The 18029-nt window shown below is 41.9% G+C and overlaps 7 protein-coding genes across 7 annotated transcripts; 3 read left to right on the plus strand and 4 right to left on the minus strand.

The window, feature by feature from the left end:
• Positions 1-381: 381 nt before the first annotated feature.
• IL334_003291 (uncharacterized protein) lies at positions 382-3693 on the minus strand (the record flags this gene model as incomplete). The annotated part of the gene is made up of 11 exons (XM_062935025.1): positions 382-436; positions 502-569; positions 650-771; positions 836-898; positions 962-1839; positions 1896-1950; positions 1993-2066; positions 2127-3227; positions 3299-3502; positions 3564-3583; positions 3655-3693. 11 exons carry the CDS (start codon positions 3691-3693, stop codon positions 382-384), a joined length of 2679 nt encoding a protein of 892 aa, XP_062791076.1.
• Positions 3694-4017: 324 nt separating this feature from the next.
• Positions 4018-4707, plus strand: IL334_003292 (uncharacterized protein; the record flags this gene model as incomplete). The annotated part of the gene is made up of 1 exon (XM_062935026.1): positions 4018-4707. The coding sequence occupies one exon, from the start codon at positions 4018-4020 to the stop codon at positions 4705-4707; it is 690 nt and encodes a 229-aa protein (XP_062791077.1).
• Positions 4708-4908: 201 nt separating this feature from the next.
• Positions 4909-6499, minus strand: IL334_003293 (uncharacterized protein; the record flags this gene model as incomplete). Its single annotated transcript, XM_062935027.1, has 5 exons — positions 4909-5078; positions 5172-5365; positions 5517-5594; positions 5666-5935; positions 6066-6499. 5 exons carry the CDS (start codon positions 6497-6499, stop codon positions 4909-4911), a joined length of 1146 nt encoding a protein of 381 aa, XP_062791078.1.
• A 325-nt stretch (positions 6500-6824) lies between these two features.
• On the minus strand, positions 6825-8479 carry IL334_003294 (uncharacterized protein; the record flags this gene model as incomplete). Its single annotated transcript, XM_062935028.1, has 5 exons — positions 6825-7454; positions 7570-7687; positions 7770-7986; positions 8052-8208; positions 8324-8479. The coding sequence occupies 5 exons, from the start codon at positions 8477-8479 to the stop codon at positions 6825-6827; spliced, it is 1278 nt and encodes a 425-aa protein (XP_062791079.1).
• A 288-nt stretch (positions 8480-8767) lies between these two features.
• On the plus strand, positions 8768-11769 carry IL334_003295 (uncharacterized protein; the record flags this gene model as incomplete). Its single annotated transcript, XM_062935029.1, has 13 exons — positions 8768-8958; positions 9021-9082; positions 9162-9362; positions 9480-9636; positions 9701-9795; positions 9859-9999; positions 10068-10294; positions 10356-10721; positions 10797-10902; positions 10956-11014; positions 11075-11153; positions 11228-11313; positions 11401-11769. The coding sequence occupies 13 exons, from the start codon at positions 8768-8770 to the stop codon at positions 11767-11769; spliced, it is 2139 nt and encodes a 712-aa protein (XP_062791080.1).
• Positions 11770-12882: 1113 nt separating this feature from the next.
• Positions 12883-14590, plus strand: IL334_003296 (uncharacterized protein; the record flags this gene model as incomplete). Its single annotated transcript, XM_062935030.1, has 4 exons — positions 12883-12971; positions 13051-13616; positions 13729-13857; positions 13944-14590. The coding sequence occupies 4 exons, from the start codon at positions 12883-12885 to the stop codon at positions 14588-14590; spliced, it is 1431 nt and encodes a 476-aa protein (XP_062791081.1).
• A 496-nt stretch (positions 14591-15086) lies between these two features.
• IL334_003297 (uncharacterized protein) lies at positions 15087-17483 on the minus strand (the record flags this gene model as incomplete). Its single annotated transcript, XM_062935031.1, has 2 exons — positions 15087-15848; positions 15927-17483. 2 exons carry the CDS (start codon positions 17481-17483, stop codon positions 15087-15089), a joined length of 2319 nt encoding a protein of 772 aa, XP_062791082.1.
• Positions 17484-18029: the final 546 nt, after the last annotated feature.

An 18029-nucleotide genomic window follows, 5' to 3' on the forward strand; every position in this document is an offset into this window, starting at 1 on the left:
AAAGAGAGCAAAGTAGGAATAACAGAGATTTTATCATGCAGGTAAATCGCAATGATCAATAGATTGGTTGAAGCATCATGGAATGGGAGACCGAAAGAAGATATAGTCGATTTCACTCTAGTGTAAGGTCAAATTGAATAGGAGGAACCTGTTATAAGACATGTTCCTTTTCGTTGATGTTTTGGATCTGAATTAGATTCAATGATTATCCGAGGTTACGTCTGAGCTTGTTTAGGGTACTGTACGTCTTCCATTACTCGAAGCAAGACACGTCACCCTGAAATGACCACGATCGATCTCTGTTCTACGTAGGAGCTAAGGCAAGAGATTTGATAGCATCATACAATCAATGGTATACGACAGAATCAAGTTTACATATGTTCATCGATCTGTCCATGACATAGCATCGTTCCAGCGCCACTGTCCATCCCAGAATCTATGTGAAAGAAGCATGATCAGCTGAGTCGCAATTCCGTAGTAGATCCGGTGTTGTATATTTACCCTGCACCGATAAATCCTCCTGAACCTTTCCATCTTGCTTGCGGTCCAACTATTGCCCAATCTGGGATCTGTTTATCGAAATTCATTGACCAATGATCAGCTGGTCTATTATGCGAGAAATATAAATTTCATCGCGAGTTACACGTACAGGTACACCAGTTCTTATGGGGAATAAACGAGCCGCGAGCTCCAAACCCAAATCGTCATTCCCAGCTATCAGAACGGAAAGACCTTTGGGTGCAGTTGGATGAGGATGAAGTGTGATTATGCCTGTACATATCGGGTCTTTAGCTTTGTACCACTGTAACATGGAAATTCAAAATTATTCACTTACCTGCGCCACGATCATATATGACTTTATCATCGATCAACATGACACCTTTTGTCGGAAATGATACTGCAAAGTCGTTTTCGCTGATGATCAGCGTGAGATAGCAAGTTTTTCTGCGCAGATGCTTACTAGGTATTTTGTTCTGTATTATTGTCCAGTCCACAAACAGATTCTCTTCAGGTCTACCAATCATTAATATGTTACCTCGGCCAATTGTACCGTTTGCCAGACGTAATAACGCATCTTGATCAGTAACTACCTCACTATCCAGACTTTGATAAACGAACAGATCATGGGCGATCCTCTTAGCAATACTGAGATGTCTCGGTAGATCAGGTGATATAATAGTTATCAAACCTGCCGTCGATAAAAACCTTATCATAGGCCCATAAGCTCTAACCGGATCGATTGGATAACTTGAGTGTTGTTTTGACCATTGATGATGAGTATGTTTTCCTTTGATCAGGATTTCAGACGATTGATTGGGTTCTGTGGTTAATTCTATTCGTTTGATATTTGTTCCTCTTAAATCCAGTGGTTTAGATGGATTACAATCTTTCCATTGTCTAGCATTGACGTCTAATCTAGCTATTCTACCTGGGGTATCGAGTTCGATAATTTTGATTCCTGCTCTACCACCTGATTCTTGTGGGTTGGCAGTTGTCAAGGTAAATCCTTTTTGGCGTTGTTCATCCCAGCTTTTCCTTTCCGGTAATGACTTAATGAAATCGATGATCTCCATCGAACGTAAAATATCGGACCACCAATGACCTTGCTTAGGTATTTCTTTTAATTTAACATTACTACTATTCTGTTCGCCTGACCAAGATGAAATGGTATTGACGTAAGCTTGTGAGTGTCGAGGTGGGACATTGTCATCTTCCGATCCATGGATTACCAAAATAGGTATATCGACCAGATTGGAGAGGTAGAGATCGTTGTTGTATGGTGTAAGAGAAGAAGTGAGTATACCCATTAAGGAAGGATCGGCAAAATGTTTGGACACTCTAAGTTTAAACAAGTGAGCATTCCGGCCAATGTTTTGTGAATAAGGACAACTTACAGCTCAGTGTAAGGTACATAGTCGCTTATGGTGAGCCATCCAGCAGCAGCGACCACTAGTTCAGTCAGCGCAATAACTAATTCAAGTATTAACTCACATCCTTCGATACGATCAGGATATCTCGCTGCAAGATGCCAGGCTCCTTGACCACCATTTGAGTGGCCCATCAGTCTACATACCAATCGATTATTAGCGAAATCATTTCCTATATGTTCAATCGCTTGTACTTACATTGTTTTGTCTGACACAGTCACCCCTATCTTCTTGATGATTTCACCAAATGCTTCTCTGGCAGCCCAAACATCTTCCATACTTCCCCCATGCCAATCTTCTCCCCATTCATTCCTGCCAGTAGGTAAAACGGACCAGTATCCAGGAATTGATGGCATAGCTTCGGTCCACATCGCCGAAGTGGTTTCCACCCCTGCACCGTGTAAAGCGAGGATCACAGGGGGTGATGTATCAGGTTTGGGATTTGTAGATGACGGCGGGACGATCATAGCGAAAGACACAAAAGAAGGAGGTTCGTCATCGGTTGACGGAGAAGGAAATGTGATTCTAAAAGGTTTTTGGTTATTTGCATTGAGGTGATTTAATGAAGGACGCCAAGTAATCATTTCTTCATTTCCATCTATTCTCAACCTGAATTTGACGTTAAATGTTCTGAGATCTTTAGGCAGCTCTTTATGTTGTTCGAGTCTCAAGCTGATTTGTCTCGTTTGTCCCTTGATGATCTTTACTTTTCTCGGTAATGTGATGGAGAAGAAATCTCCATGTGGGCTCTCCACTTCTATAATGTCTGTATCTTTCCCCTCCGGATCGACTCTGATTCCAGTTGAGATCCAATCACCCATGAACCATCCATCAATCAGATCAGGTACTTGGGCTAACCCATCTACGATTTGCATTTCTTCTATGTCATCCACTTCAATGTCTACTTTGATTTGTATATTTGGAGGATTTGATATTCCCGGATCACCAAACGTTCTAATTTCATATATTGCTCGAAGTAAGAAAGTATATTCTCCTGGAGGCAATGAAAGAGATCTTGCGAAATTAGAAGTTGATTTCTCTGATTCAGTTTCAACTCCCTTTTTCCCGATAGTTGTTTGGGCGAAACCGTATACATCACCTGAATACCATTCTATCGGTCCTTTATGGTTTTTGGGTGTAGATTTAGGTATAAGCGCATATTCTACTCCTTGAACTACATCAATCCGAATAGATGTCTGCTTCTTTTGACGTGACATCTTGGGAATACTGATTGATGTACGAAGAATAGTCTGGTATTGAAGTGCAGCCCATCCATGATCGGATCGAAGTTGATCCCATCTTAAAAACCCAAAAGTAAGAAATCAGTCTATCATGGATATGATGGTTATATAAGGATGAAAATGACTGACCTTATCTCAGGATATGAAACTTCCAACCACCCATCATCTTTCAAATCAAAAGTCTTCCATCCTACTTTACCTCCATTACCAATTTCGCTAGGCCAAGTTTCGGATTCGTTATATGGTCTAAAAGCGAAATCGATATCTGGATCCGTCGACGGGTCTAGATAGGCTGCAAGAGGTGAAGCAATGATAGGATGCTCACGCATTCCACTGCAGTCGGTAGTCACCATGTCATCAGGTATTGGTCCCCATCAACGGAAGGATAGCTTACCTGGGGAATGGCCCCACAGCCTATGCGACAGATAACATCATGTTAGCATAGCAACATCACTGACTTGCTCATCAACAGAAACAGAACTGACCTCCCACTGTTTTCCTATGATCACTTGTTCCTCAGTCATCGCCTTTGATATATTCTGGCTGATGGGAACCTGCGAATGATTCCAGCCTCTCCCAGCCTCTCCCACCTTGAAGATCCGATGCTGTTTACCATCTCTCAACCTACGATAATACCACCATCTCATCAACATTACATTATCGCACATCATCGTCTCCATTGTGTTGTCGCATGGGACACATTTCGGTTATTCCCGGTTCAGAGTAATTCCGACGGAAACAACGCATGCAGTTGAAGCAAATATTTCCACAGATCCTTGTAACAACGTTGTCTCTTTTCTACCAAGGTCTGAAACGTCCACGCATGAAAACCCAGAATCAGACATCAGATGGGTTCAAGACAGAGACACGATGTCTTACCACCACCCAATTGGCCAGAATCCATAACATATATTCAAAAACCACGATTATCAACAAATTTTCCTTCTCCTCTAATCCCCCTCATATCTCCAAGTGGGTCTTTTAATCCTAGTATAACAAAACATCCTTCTCATGTTCAAATCAGATGTATATCTCAAGTCAGCCATCCGGCAAATGGTCAGAATGGGTTATTCGCAAAAACCAAGATAAAACCAAATGAGTTGATCATACCTTATAACGGTGTCATACATTCTAGTTTCATATCTGAAAATACATATCATGATGATCAAGCCAAAAATGGTATGGATAACGATAATGTCAAAGGTAACGATAAACAAAGACCAGATGAGTTAGACGAACATGAAGAGAGTGATTATGATTTATCCCTTCTACGTATATCATCATCTCAAATCAATAATCCTTTTCCAGGATATCATGTCTCGATTGGAATTGACGCTGCCCAAATGGGTAATGCAGCTAGATTCGTTAATGATTATCGAGGTGTCAAAAATCAACCGAATGCTGAATTCAGAATTGGGAATGGTGAAAAGGGTGAATTGAGAATGGAAATCTGGACTTTGAAGAAATCAATGGGTATTTCAAAAGGTGATGAAATATTGGTTAGTTATGGTAAAGGTTGGTGGGGGTCTAGAAAATAAAGCGAGGAATGCGGTTTCACAAACTACAATCATGAAAGTGGGAGTTTTCTGCGCAACAATAGATACGAAATTCGCTTTCATTCCTGCCAGAAGTACAGATGTGAGCAGATTTTCGGTAAGATGTCGAGGAAAATGCGTCATCAACGACATCTCCCCTTCTTCATCATTATTAATGGGTCACAAAATCACTTCTAAAGAAGACTACGAAGAAACCCATTCCCATGTCCATCCCGATGGCTTTTCCTCTCCCAGAATTTCGGCGGTTGTGTATTCCGCTTTTGGGCATTTTCTCCTCTTCATCTGATACTTTTCATCCTGGTTGGTTTCAAACGATAAAGAGAAATACGAAGTCATACCTCCTTTCTCTCCGGCTGTTTCGACATATATCTCAAGATTAGTTAAGGGGACATATTGACATCAAGAATCCATTGCACTGCTGGTATGCAGATAAGATGGGGACTTACAGAGTTGGTGAATGATATCAATGCTATCTTTACCGAATAACCATCTAGCTCCATCTATCAGATTGACTCTACGTTCTCTTGCCGATTTGGACATTCGGGGATCTTCATTTTCGGACGTTAAAGGCGGTAAGATCGGTAATGTTGATGAAGTGTTCAGGGATGGTTCGAGGATGATCAACTGGGTAGGAGGAACCCTATGTACCGTTTGACGTTAGTGCTATTTCGAATTCATCTGGATCGATTCGTAATCTATACTTGGAGTTCAGAAGGAGAAGGAGAAGGAGAAGGAGAAGGAGAAGGAGAAGGAGAAGGAGAAGGACAAAGAAGCGAGTTGGGTTAACTCACGAAGGATGTAACGAATTTAGATGATCTATCGCTGCTCTAGAAGCTGAGAGTACATCCATGTAGTCTGACATACAAACGCTATTTATGGACCCGTAACATATATTAGCATTACATCTTCATGACTATGAAGAGCTTAGCTCCTGACGTACGAAGAGATGAAGGTTCTTCCCTTCCCAGTAGATGGGTTTGATTCAACATGCATCTCTTCATCTTCACCTGACGGTACCCCTTGATCTAGAGGAGGAGGCTCATTCTCGTCTGGAACTTGATCAATCATGAGCATTCCCGCTATATCCCATAATATGACTAAAGAAGGTGTTGATTCCAGATACTGAGTTCCAAATTTAGATGTGAAGCGAGAATCTGATTCTGTGAGTAGTGTCAATAGAAGTTGGAGATGAGATGGGGTAGGACAATATCTATCTCAACACAAATCAGCCCTTTCCTATTCTGAACACATTTCACACTGCTTTCACATGAATGGATGCGAGGAAAGTCTGAGTTCACTTTAGGTATCTGATGATAACATACTATCAATGTCCAACTCACCTCATATCGACTCTCTTTAACCTCTTCATTACTTCCCAATATCCCGAACGATTCCTAAAGTAATCTTCATCTTCCTCTTGAATACTGTCCGCAAAAGATCCTTTAGATCCAGTGATGATCAACACTCTTTCTCCTGCTCTCAATTCGTGCACAGGTACAGGGCCATCAACCGATTCTGTCTTTTCCTTTTCCTTTCCCTTTCCCTTGATGTCATTCGATGGCTGAGATGAGTTTGGTGCATTAGTCGGATGACAAGGTAGTCTATCTGCCAAAGTGAGATAATTCAAAGCTAGATGAATAGGAGAAGTAGGTGGTAGAGATCCAACGATATATGATGGCGTATGTAGACAAGTCGAAGGTCCGGCTTGATTAGTTGAAGAAGGAGGAAGAAGAGATGATATTGGGATTGGGATTGGTACAGGTCGCATGGTCATTCTCATGGACTCTCATCCATCTAGCGCTGGTCACTCAGCCCTACCAGAAGAGAATCCTGATCGAACGTATGATGATCCTTGTCACTGACAACGTATGAATTGAAGAAAACAGAGATTTCCGCTTTTACTTTGTTTTCTGAAAGGTAAAGTGGTTATCCTCCACCTGGAACACGAAAGTGGAGGAGATAAAATTGGGAAGCCAATATTGCGAATTCAACTCTTAAATGAAACTCTCGAGTAGATGAGATGAGCAGTTTCGATGCATGCAGGTAATGGTACATTCAGCGACTACATAAACGACTGATGCATCGTCAGTCTATGTAGATCAATTGCCCTCCGAGCCTACTCTCCACGCTCGAGTGATACCATCACCACATCTCAAACACTCCATTTTTTCAATCTCATCTTCTTGATCTTCCTTTTCGTCCTTTTTTTCTATGCCCTTGCCATTGATGGTTATGGGTTTCTTCTTATCCTTCTTTCTCCTCGTATCGGAAGTTTTCGCCTCTTGATGTTTATACAATTCTTCTCCTATACAATAATAACACCATTTACATTCACCTTTACAATCCGTTTGAGCAGGTATAAAAATCCTATTTTCCTCTTCTCCCTCTCTATCTTCTTTATTGTGTTCATGTCCGAAGTCATCTAGATTAGCACCTTGTATAGGTGGCAGAGTAAGATTAGATCCTTGACCGGTGGATGATAATGGTACAGGTGCAGATGAGTTTTTCTTGTAACATATTGGACAGATTGATTTAGGTAAATTCGCGTATAATCCTGTGTGTTTTTCGGGTTCCAGTCCAAGTGAATTTGCATTCGTGGTTGAGGATATGTTGGCGTAATCTATTCTGGGAGGCGGAGAAAGCAAGGATTTGAAATGGGTTATATGGGTTGTAGGGTTTAAAGAAGGTGGTAGAGGTGGTAGGAGAGGTATCGAAAACATCAAGAATTCCTGTGCAGCTAAAGTATCAGTATATCGTGCTAGTCACCAGACAATTCGGTCCATAAAAGATCCATGACATAGAATATGAACGTCAAATGTCTGTGTGTAAGTTTTGCTGACTCACAGTGAAAGCTCCCCAGACCAATTGTCTATTCATAAACTCATAAGATACCAATCTCGTTAAATGAGGTTGTGAAGGTACGAGACGAAGTTTCAATATCCTCATAAGAAGTGAAGGGTATCTAGTCGGTTATTGTTCCGTTCAGCAAATATGTCGATATACAAATATATTTCTGAGTAGTAACGGGTGAAGCAGATACTTACTTTCCATCAAATAAGAACCCAATCCAACCTAATAATTCCCAAATCCTACTCGTATTTTCCAATTTACCTATGACCTTCCAAACCTTTTGTCTGAAATCATGATTTGGTAAATCGGGCCATCGATTCGATAATGCATGTTCTCTTATTCTCGTTAATACATAATTTGGGAATATAGGTGGATGGAGTAATAAGTATAAAAGTAGTATACGTTTTGTTGCTATACACCGCGAAGACATAAGTTAAGATGCCCTTCAATCCGAGACAGGGGATATTGTAGCTTACGATGATTCGTTCTTGATGATCTCGAAGAAATCAGTTTTAGATTCTGTAATTTAGATCCTGGAGATGCGTTTATTTTATAATTCCAAATTCCATATCTAAATATGATTAACTTGATTAGGAGCTCTAATTCCGGTTTAAAACCATTTGAGAAAGACGACTATTTCCATCATTTTTCCAAATGTTCCAAGGCAGCAAGGCAGGATGAGCTCACGATCACTCTAACATTATAAGATATCCAAGAAGACAGACCGAGAGAAAAGCAAAGTTCTCACCTTGAAATTATCTAATGATCTGGATAACTTATCACTTATCATTCCGACTAAAGCAGAATCCAATTCTTCCGAATCTAGTTGATTTACCCTGGGTGCTCTGGAAGATGATTCGGAAGGTGATTCACCCGGATACACGACCCGGTCTGGCGTTGTCATGTTGAGCTAGATCTTCGGGTACGTATGACAAAGATCGTGTCTTTTGTTATAAATTTTTATTAGAAAGAATGAAGTGATAATCGGAGAAGTGATAATTCCTCTGATCTTCTCAAAACATCATCTCGGTTGTGCAACCTCTCCGCTATTACCGAGTATGAGCATTACGTAATGAACATCTTCCGACTTTGTCACTTTCAACAACAACAAATCACACATTCTACATGTTGTCCATCTCTATCATATCTCCCTCGTGATCTCGTGCTCAAAGGCGGATGAACCCATGAACAGATGGTCATCGTCTCACTGCTAGGCAGACTAGCTCTCCTCACCTTCCTCGTATCCGCCGGAACAGCGAATGCTATCTGGCCGTTCAAGGAGAAACGATTCAAGGACGAGGCTTTTATAGATGCTGGATCTTTAGGATTGGAAGATGTCAAAGGGAGAGTCGCGGGTTTGGGTGATTGGGAAGGTGATCAGAAGTGAGCCCTTATTTTGACTGAATCCAAAAGTTTAGCTAGTGACTTTACGTGATATCTCACAGACTCGACTTGTTCACCCTCAGCGAAGACGGAAAAACCGTGACTGTTCATCTCTGGAACAAAGGTATGTCCGCATCCTCATATATTGTTGGAGCACCAGCAAAGCTAGTCTCATTCAGCTGATAAACTGGTCATGATTGCAGACAAATTCACCTATACGTCTGCCCACACATTGACCCTTTCATCCTCAATTTCGAATGTCATACCGGGCGATTACAATCATGACGGACGTCTGGACCTTTTGGTCATGTATGCACAAGAAGAAGATGGTGGATGGTGGGGAAGCAAAGATGAGAAACTGGGTATGGACGTGTATTTAGGCGGTGGCAAAGATGGTGGATTCCGTGAGTGGATTGAACTTTCCGTGTAAACAAAATAGCTTTTCCGATAAACGGTAACGAGAAGAGGATGAAAAGGACCGGTGTGAAGTGGAAATGTTGACTGATATCGATGTAACGTAGAGGATATACCTTGGAACCTCAATGCTTCTATACCTACCCAACCTATTGTATTCGATGCGGATAGTTCATTGAGACCTTCTTTGTTAGGTTTCATACCTACCGAAAATACAGAAGGAGAATTACGAACTTGGTTTAATAATGGCACAGGTTTTACGCTGTGGGTCAGATCCTTCCCAGTCTCTCCCCTGTTATACACGAGATGCTGATTTTTTGTCTTGCAGAGGTCCGACGCCGCTTTCATCCCCTGACCAAATTTGTACTTTAGCAAATCCACATAGTAGCGCATTCATAGATATCGATGGCGATTGTCTGCCCGGTAAGCTACTCTGCTCAGCCTGATCTTCTCTGAGTGCTATACTGATTGCCGTATCAACACTAGACCTTTTACTCCATTGTGCAAGACCCAAGTCGACTCATCGCTCAATTCAAATATGGCTCAATCGTGGATCCACAGGATATCAATTATCGAAATCTTACGACCTTCCCAAAGGTAGTGGACCATTATCATTCGCAGATATGAGTAAGCTATTTCACCTCATTCCATATTTACAGAGTCCCCAATAGCTGATAGCATTGCACTATGAATAGATCGAGATGGTTCAATGGATATCATATTCCCTACTTGTGCACAACATTCGAAATCTACTGGCGTAGGAACAGAATGTAGTATAAACATAGCATACAACAAACAAGTTCCTGTTTGCTCGACTGAAGCTACTCAACATACTAAAGAAGGGAAATTGAAATGTAGAGGATGGGGTGATCTTTGTGTAGCAGATGAAGGTTTCGACTTCAATTTCGATCCATCTGATCCTGTGAGTCGAGCTGTGTTGAAATCTATTGAGATACATAGCTGAGTAACACACTTGCGAGTAGGATTTCACGTCAATACCTCTTACAACGATCCTCTCGCTCGAAGCAGATTCGACCGCGGGCATACTGTTACATCTGCCCGGTAAAACTCACATTCCGCTACCACTCAGACCAGGAGATTATAACGTTGATGGCTTCCCTGATCTACTGCTCACCGTTGTCACTTCGACTAAAGGCGGGGTGTTAGGTAACAAAGAAGCCAATCAGGTGAAAGTTTTGGTTAACGTACCTTGTGGGAAGGATGTGGCGGGATGTGAAGCCAGCTCGAAAGGAAAAAGAGGACTTACAGCTGGTACAGGGAAATCCTGGGATGCGTTGAATGGGATATCAGATGCGGAAGGTGCAAGTTGGATAGACGTAGATGATGACGTGAGTGACCATTCTTTACGAATACTACAAAGGTGAAATTATGATAGTGACTGATGTTTCATCCTCGGGCGATAGGGATCATTGGATATTCTTGTCCAACGTGCTGGATCGCAAACTGGTCAAAAGATCACCTTCATTCAGAACAACTTTTATCACGATGCCTTTTTCCTCAAAGCTCAGGGTGAGTGTACACAATCATCTCAAGGTAAAAAAAACTGATCAAATGCGGAGAAGTGCTTAATGGCGCTTGTGAGGGTAAATGCGAACCTACAGATGGAGGCAAGCCGTACAATGTAAGTCCAACTTGTTCGAATCCCTCCATACCGAAATGGCATGGTTGATCTCGTGTTTAGGCTCTCGGCGTGAGCTACTCTGGCGCAACATACAAATTCACTGTATTGAATACAGCTGGTCATCGGGTCGCACAACAAGGTAAGCCGGATATAAAGGGAACGGATCTTATGGTGATTCAGACATAGCTGACTTTTACAAAACCCGGCACGTAGTCGCTCAATTGCCTCAAACTGGGTATCAATCCCTAAACGCCCCATACGCGTACTTCGGTTTGGGAAGAACGAACAATTACATCGAGGTGAGTTGGACTCTGTGTCACTTTCCCTAAGATATCTCGGCAAAGTTGAGAATAATCTGCTAATGTCTTGTATTCGGCGTGGTATAGAAACTGTTCATTGGGACATCACTTCCATCACCTGATCATTCGACATTCTTAGAATCTATAATACCGAATTCCCAAATAATAATAAACCCACCATATCCTCTTCCAAGTCCACCCGCACCATCGAATGAAAAACCTCCGACCTCCAAAGAAGGATTAGAGGTGTCATCACCTGTCAAAGTAAGATCGAAAGAATGGAAAACGCAATTATACCTGAAACCTGGAGATTGGGTGCCTTGGGTCGGGGCGGCAGTCTTTGGTACGGTTATCATACTTGCTTTCGTGGTTTTGGGATTAGATAAGAGGGAAAAAAGAGAAGATGAAAAAGAAAGAAGAAGGAAATTACATGCCATAAATTTCCAAGCCTTGTAGTTTTTAGTGGATATAGGTCATGCATATCATTCAATATAGAGCTGTCAATCACCTGGTCATCGATCATCTGCTGTGTATATACAGATAGATTTATCGATCATTTTATCATCAGATAGTGTGTTACCAAATAATCTTAATAAATTAGGTACACGCGTTAAATCTGGTATCGTGGCGCGTGTTTCGGATGTCTCACTCTAGATGGATTACTCCGATCCGTTACCTCTTCTTTTTTTTTCTCTCGTACAACATGAAACCGAACTACTTTGAATTCCAGGGGTAGGAGAAAAGCGGGTAAAGTGAATTCTAATCTAATTCTTTATCTCCCTCTCTCTCTTCTTATCCCCCCAAGGAGAGACGCGTCCCATGTCAAAGTTACTTTCTGGTACTCCAGTGTGGAGGTAGCAATGCAGGTTTAGAGTGTAGAAACGAGCTATTTTCGATTCTGTGAGAAGACTCATTTGTATATGTGAATGATCTCTTTCTAGAAGCAACTTCTCTTGAAAACTCTGTCATCGACAACAAAGAAAAATCAGTGCTTGACGCATTGATCCTCTCTTCGATACGCCCATACCGCACGGTCCTTCGTACCTCGACCCCCACACAGACACACAAGTTACAGAGTTGAGCTTTGTTCTCTTTTCATTGTCGTTGTTGTTGTTTCAAGGTATAGAGATCTTTTTTCTTTCACCTGAAGAAAGGCAAGAGGGACGAACATAGAATCGTTGTGTTATACGTTATACAAGTTGGTTGATCCACTACTTGAACAATAAATCGTAAGTGAGTTTGACTGTTACCCGGTGCTTTGATCCTTTGCATCTCACCATATATGAATGAGTAAACATCCAATCCTAAAAATCATTGTTCTTTCCCTTCGTCATCTCGCTTTTCTAGAGATATATACCCCCTTACTAACTGACGCCTTCTTTGATATTCGACAGCGAGCTGTAGCTATTAGTCAACAGCAAAAGGGTTGATCCCAATTCACGCTCATTAGCTTAAACAACGACTTCACACTCTTTCAAACGAACGCCGTAGTTCTCAAGTCAACCTCCTTGTCGTACCAATACACCATTCTTCTATTTACTCATATCATCTAGATCAACTTACTTCACAATGCGAGTCTCTCAAGTACTCTTGGCCCTTGCTGCTCTCGTAATCTCCGCTCAAGCTCATATCGCTTTATGGGACGAAGGGATGTACGGGTGAGTCATTTTATGTTCAGCGCAAAAGGATAGGTCGTTTAGGTGCGACTGATTTTCTTTCCTTGTCGTGTTATAACAGATGGGATCCCAATGATCCAAATCAATCTGAACCTGTACTTCCTTTGATGCATTTATCATTCAAAGATTGGTGGTTTCATGGCTATATCAACAAACCACCTGCCGAAGGAAAATTCATGAATCTACCATCAGGTGGAACGTACAAAGGACAAGTGGCATGTAATAAAGCATTGACGAAATATGGTCAAAACGATTATCAAGAAACTGGAATATACGCATGTGATGGAGATGGATCTCAAGGTGGTATAGGTGCTATGCATACATCCGATAAATGGGAATCACAAGATCCAAAAGATGTCAAAGGATGTGGAATAGCGATTGCTTACGAATCAGATGTCAATAAAATTCAACCAGAAGATTTTAGTGTCATATCAGTCAATTATACTTGTCCTTGGCTCAAAAATGTCGATTTTCAAATTCCCGATAATCTTCCTCCTTGTCCCGAAGGTGGTTGTCATTGTATGTGGGGTTGGATCCATTCTGCAGATGCCGGAAGTGAACAAAATTACTTTTTGGGTTATAGATGTAATATAACAGATGCTACTGGAATCACTCCTATTCCATCTCGTAAGTGGACTTTTCCGTTTATACATTCTGTTGTTACCTGATACAAGCAAAGAAAAAGTTAACGGGCTTTGTTTGATAAAAAAGCTGACAATTAACTTTTCATGTACTACAGCCAAAACAGCAAATAAGTGTAACTACCCATCGGATACCTCAAACTGTACTGTAGGTGCTAAACAACCTCATTATTGGTATCAAAACGAGAGGAATAATAACCCTCAAGGGGAATACGATCCACCATTTTGTGAGTGAGACGTTTGGTTTTATTGCATACTGCGCGTCTTTTATCCCTTCTCCGTTCTTGTCCGCTGATGTATTTCACTTATATAGATAACAACGAGTACGGATTTATGAATGGAGCTCAAACCGACTTGTTCGCTTCTGTAGGAGGAGCATCGATATCTCAAAATGCGACTTCTCCTTCTACTTCTCCCTCTGCCTCTGCTTCTCCGTCAACTAGTCCTTCTGTGGCTGCTTCAGGTGCCTTTGGCGATACTCAATCTTCCGCTTCTGCATCAACCGCATCTCTCGCGGATGCAGCTGCTTCTTCTTCCTCCGAGATCGCGTCCTCTGCGACCTCATTAAACACGGAATATACAACTCAGACCACTGTGACTGTTCAAACTACAATGACTCGATCGGCCACCATCCCTGCTCTAGCTGCAATTGCTACTTCAGCTTCGAATTCGAGTTTAAATTCGACCGCAGCTTCGCCTTCTTCTTCCTCAGCGCCAGCATCCTCTTCTTCGGCATCTCTGGCCTCAGCTTCGCCTTCCGCTTCATTTTCAGCTGCTGCCTCCTCAGCTAGCAATGACACAGAAATAGGATCGTGTTCAGTGAACAGGAAAAGACATTTGGATCGTTTACTGTCTTCCCCCGAATTGATGAAAAAGCACATCTTGAGAAGTGAAAGAAGAAGAGAGCGAATTAGGAAAAGAAGAATCGCAAATGGTGCGGATTCTCCTAAGGGAGTCTAGTATTCTCTTTCGGAAACTCGGATTCTTGATTGATAATAAGAAGGGAATGTCAGTTCTTGATGAACTGGATGATTTTGGGTACGATTTACAGGATAGATCTACTAGTTAAGTAATTGATATCAGTTCATTATGCACTGGCCGGACCAGATGTCAAGCTGCCTTTGCGTCACAGAGCCATATCAGTTGAGAATCAGATTATCCACCGATCAAACTATACCTTTCGTTCAAATGACCAATGGCCAATGACAGCAGACATATGACAGGTCACCGTGATACATCTTCTACTTCTGCGAGTACAACAAACCAAATGCTGGATGTTATGAAGAACTGAAAACTGAAAATGAATAGGTGACTGAACGCGATTGCTGGATATATAGAAACAAGTGTTGTATAACAAAGTTCTGAGGTCGCGGAACAAAGCACTTCTAACTTCGATTATGATTGTTCTGATTTCATTTCCCGGTATTTCTTCTGATGTTTTTCGATTTGTTTTCTTCTATATATCTTCGTGTTTCCTCTTATTTCCTTTACTTTTCAATTCAGATCCATTGATCTTAGTTTCCTTCTTTCCTCGAGAGCTCTCGATTTGAAACTCCTGTTTGAATTCCTTTTCTCTTTCTGATGCCTCTCTTTCTCTTTTCTTATCGAGGTATTCTAACGCACCATTGATTTCGTTTTCATCCACTCTCGTCAGACCACCCGGATCTGATGTGGATAGCTTGCATCCGTTTGACTCCAGAATTAAACCTTGATTTCTTGCCCATTCCTTATTCGAAATTCCCAATCTCAGTTGACCGCCTTGTAATCTGCCCATCAACAATAAAAGGGAAATTCCGCGACGGGTATCAGGACATGCCCAGAGGGAAGTCCTGACGGCCTTTAAGAAAGGCTGGAGCAACCTCGGTTCACCGATATGTGCAAACAACCACAAGACATCCGGAGGGGCGAAGTAGTCGATTTTATTGATTGTAGCGTTGCAGTCTCTGATAACTGTGACGGGATCATACGGCCCCATCAAAATTCTGATACATCGATAGAAGATCGACTCCATTATAGGACATTCCTCGAGTGATTGAAACGCAGGTGAAGGACTATTGACTGCAATTGCCAAATCCAACAGAAGGGTGTAGATCGTTGGCGATGGATGTCGACTGGGACCAGCAAATGTCAAGGGCGCATCAAAGAATAGACCGCACAACCTTGCAAAGGTGTACGAGATCGTCCAATAAGCATTCATAGGTACCATTTTATCTGTGATCTAAAGAAGCAAGCGAAAGATTAGCATCCTGAGGTTGATTCGTAGCCGATTGTACTCGTAAGAAAGGCGGATACTTACATAGTTTGTCCAAATTAGACCTGCGTAAGATCGGCTCAATTCCATTTCCATCAGTTTCATCGTTTCTTGCAGGCTCTCGATGATTTCTTTAGCTTGTACAAGCCTGCGGATAACTATAGGCTGAGCGGGTCCCGGCCCTTTGTTCAAAAACGATGACAAATAAGGGATTTGAGGGACTTGAGGGACTTGACTCGGATATGTGGCTGGAGGGGGTGGAGCCGCTGAGGAACTTTCCGCAGGTGGACCTGGTGACCGAACATTTGGTGCAGAAGCTTGTCGTAGATGAAGAGGTTCCCAAGTCAGCAGCGGTCTCAGTGTAGAGTGTGTAGGGGGTCCAGGGAACTGGAGGATTTCCTTAGGAATGGAAGCTGGTAAGCTATGTATCAGAGAACTACGTCCCGCTATAGCTGATTGTGGTCGAAGTATTGTTGCAAGCTCTTGGCGATGAGCAATTGGTTCAAGTGCTACTTGCTGCAGTTGGGGAAGTTCTTGTTGAGGAGCAGGGTCCATCACATCCTCATATACATTTTCGACGTTCACTGTGTATGGATGATAAGGGTCTTCTTTGATCAAGTCATCTGGCAAATGCAGAACGTTCGCTTCTTCGTTGTTCGTGTAATTTTGAGGTAAACCTTCCATTTCTCCAATCACCGGTGAAAGTTCGATTTTCGGAACACTGTACTCGCCATCATCGTTATACTTGAGGGTGGACTGATGATCCAGAATGATGTTCTCTTCATCCTCGAGCTCAACGAAGGGCAGTGAGATGATTTGGTGAACTTGTACGAGATTGCGCTCGTCCATGTTTTCAAGTTTGGGTTCAAGTTCATTATCATATTGAAGCTGATCTTGATCTTGATATCGACGCTCAGTGATAAAGATATCCTCTTCCATCTGAGTTGGTTTCTCGATATGAACATCGTCATCCTCAATTCCATCTTCATACCTGGAACGACCTTCACTTCTTCTGCCTCTGACGATAACATCATAAAAGTCCCTCGACTTCTCACGAAGTAATAATCCTCTACCTCCAAGACCAGCTTTGACACTTGATGCTAATGTTGAATTTGGGGTACTCGTACTATTACTATTATGAGTTGAAAGTATAGAGTCCCTTCCCAGTCTTTTAATAGGTCGAGAGGCTGATTTTGGTGTTCGCAATGATGAGTCCTTGATTTTCGCTTTGTCGAGCAGAAGTGATGAGGATGAAACATCGTTGGTTTCCCAGTGGGTGATAGATGGTAGTGGTGGAACGTTTTCTTGATCCATCGATGATGAGACTACTACTGCTTGAAGATCTTCTTTCATATTGGTAGGTTTTGAATTTGATCCTTCATGTGAAGATGAGCTTGAGCCTGAAGAAGTGTTACGTCCTTTTGCCCTTTGATGTAGTATTTCAGGCATGATCCTCTCAGGAAGAGCTGTAGGATCATTACTCGTGTGCCCGTATGGTTCCTCTGAAGGTACATGAGAGCTGATGGCATGTCTCACCATCTCATTCGGCTCTGAGATGGACGTCGAATTCGCGGGACGGAGATCAGTAGCTTGATCAGCCATTTCGATTTCTTCCCACCTGGATACCACGTCAGCTGAAATTAAAGACCAGGTAGAAGCAGTGGCAATCTGCTTACTATTCCCTATTGGAAGGTGCGAAGACAGTGGGTGAGAGCGTATCGGGGGACTGCGTCTAATTGGACGAGAATACCAACGAAGAAATGATGAAAAAGGGAAGAGAAGGTAGGATGCAAGAGAAAAGGAAGTAAAAGTAAAAGTAAAAGCTGGGAATGATTGATTGTCATTCTTATTTACTCGGTGAGGATAAAGTTGACTCAACTTCTGTGTTTCACCACACCACACTGCACTGTAAACCTTAATTTCAACGCACAGACCCTACAATATTCTCTGTACTTTGTATTCATTTGTTTGATATCATAATTTCTAATTATATACAAAATACTCGATTGAATAGAAAACTTCTATAAATGACAAAGGAATAAGCAAGAAGAAGCGTTGAAACTCTATTCTACATTATAATCATACTTGTAACTATAAGACAAACATGTGACCTGCAACGTCATCTCTCTCATTGTCCATTTCATCACT

The sequence above is a fragment of the Kwoniella shivajii genome, chromosome 4 (assembly GCF_035658355.1).
Source record: "Kwoniella shivajii chromosome 4, complete sequence".
Lineage (NCBI taxonomy): Eukaryota > Fungi > Basidiomycota > Tremellomycetes > Tremellales > Cryptococcaceae > Kwoniella > Kwoniella shivajii.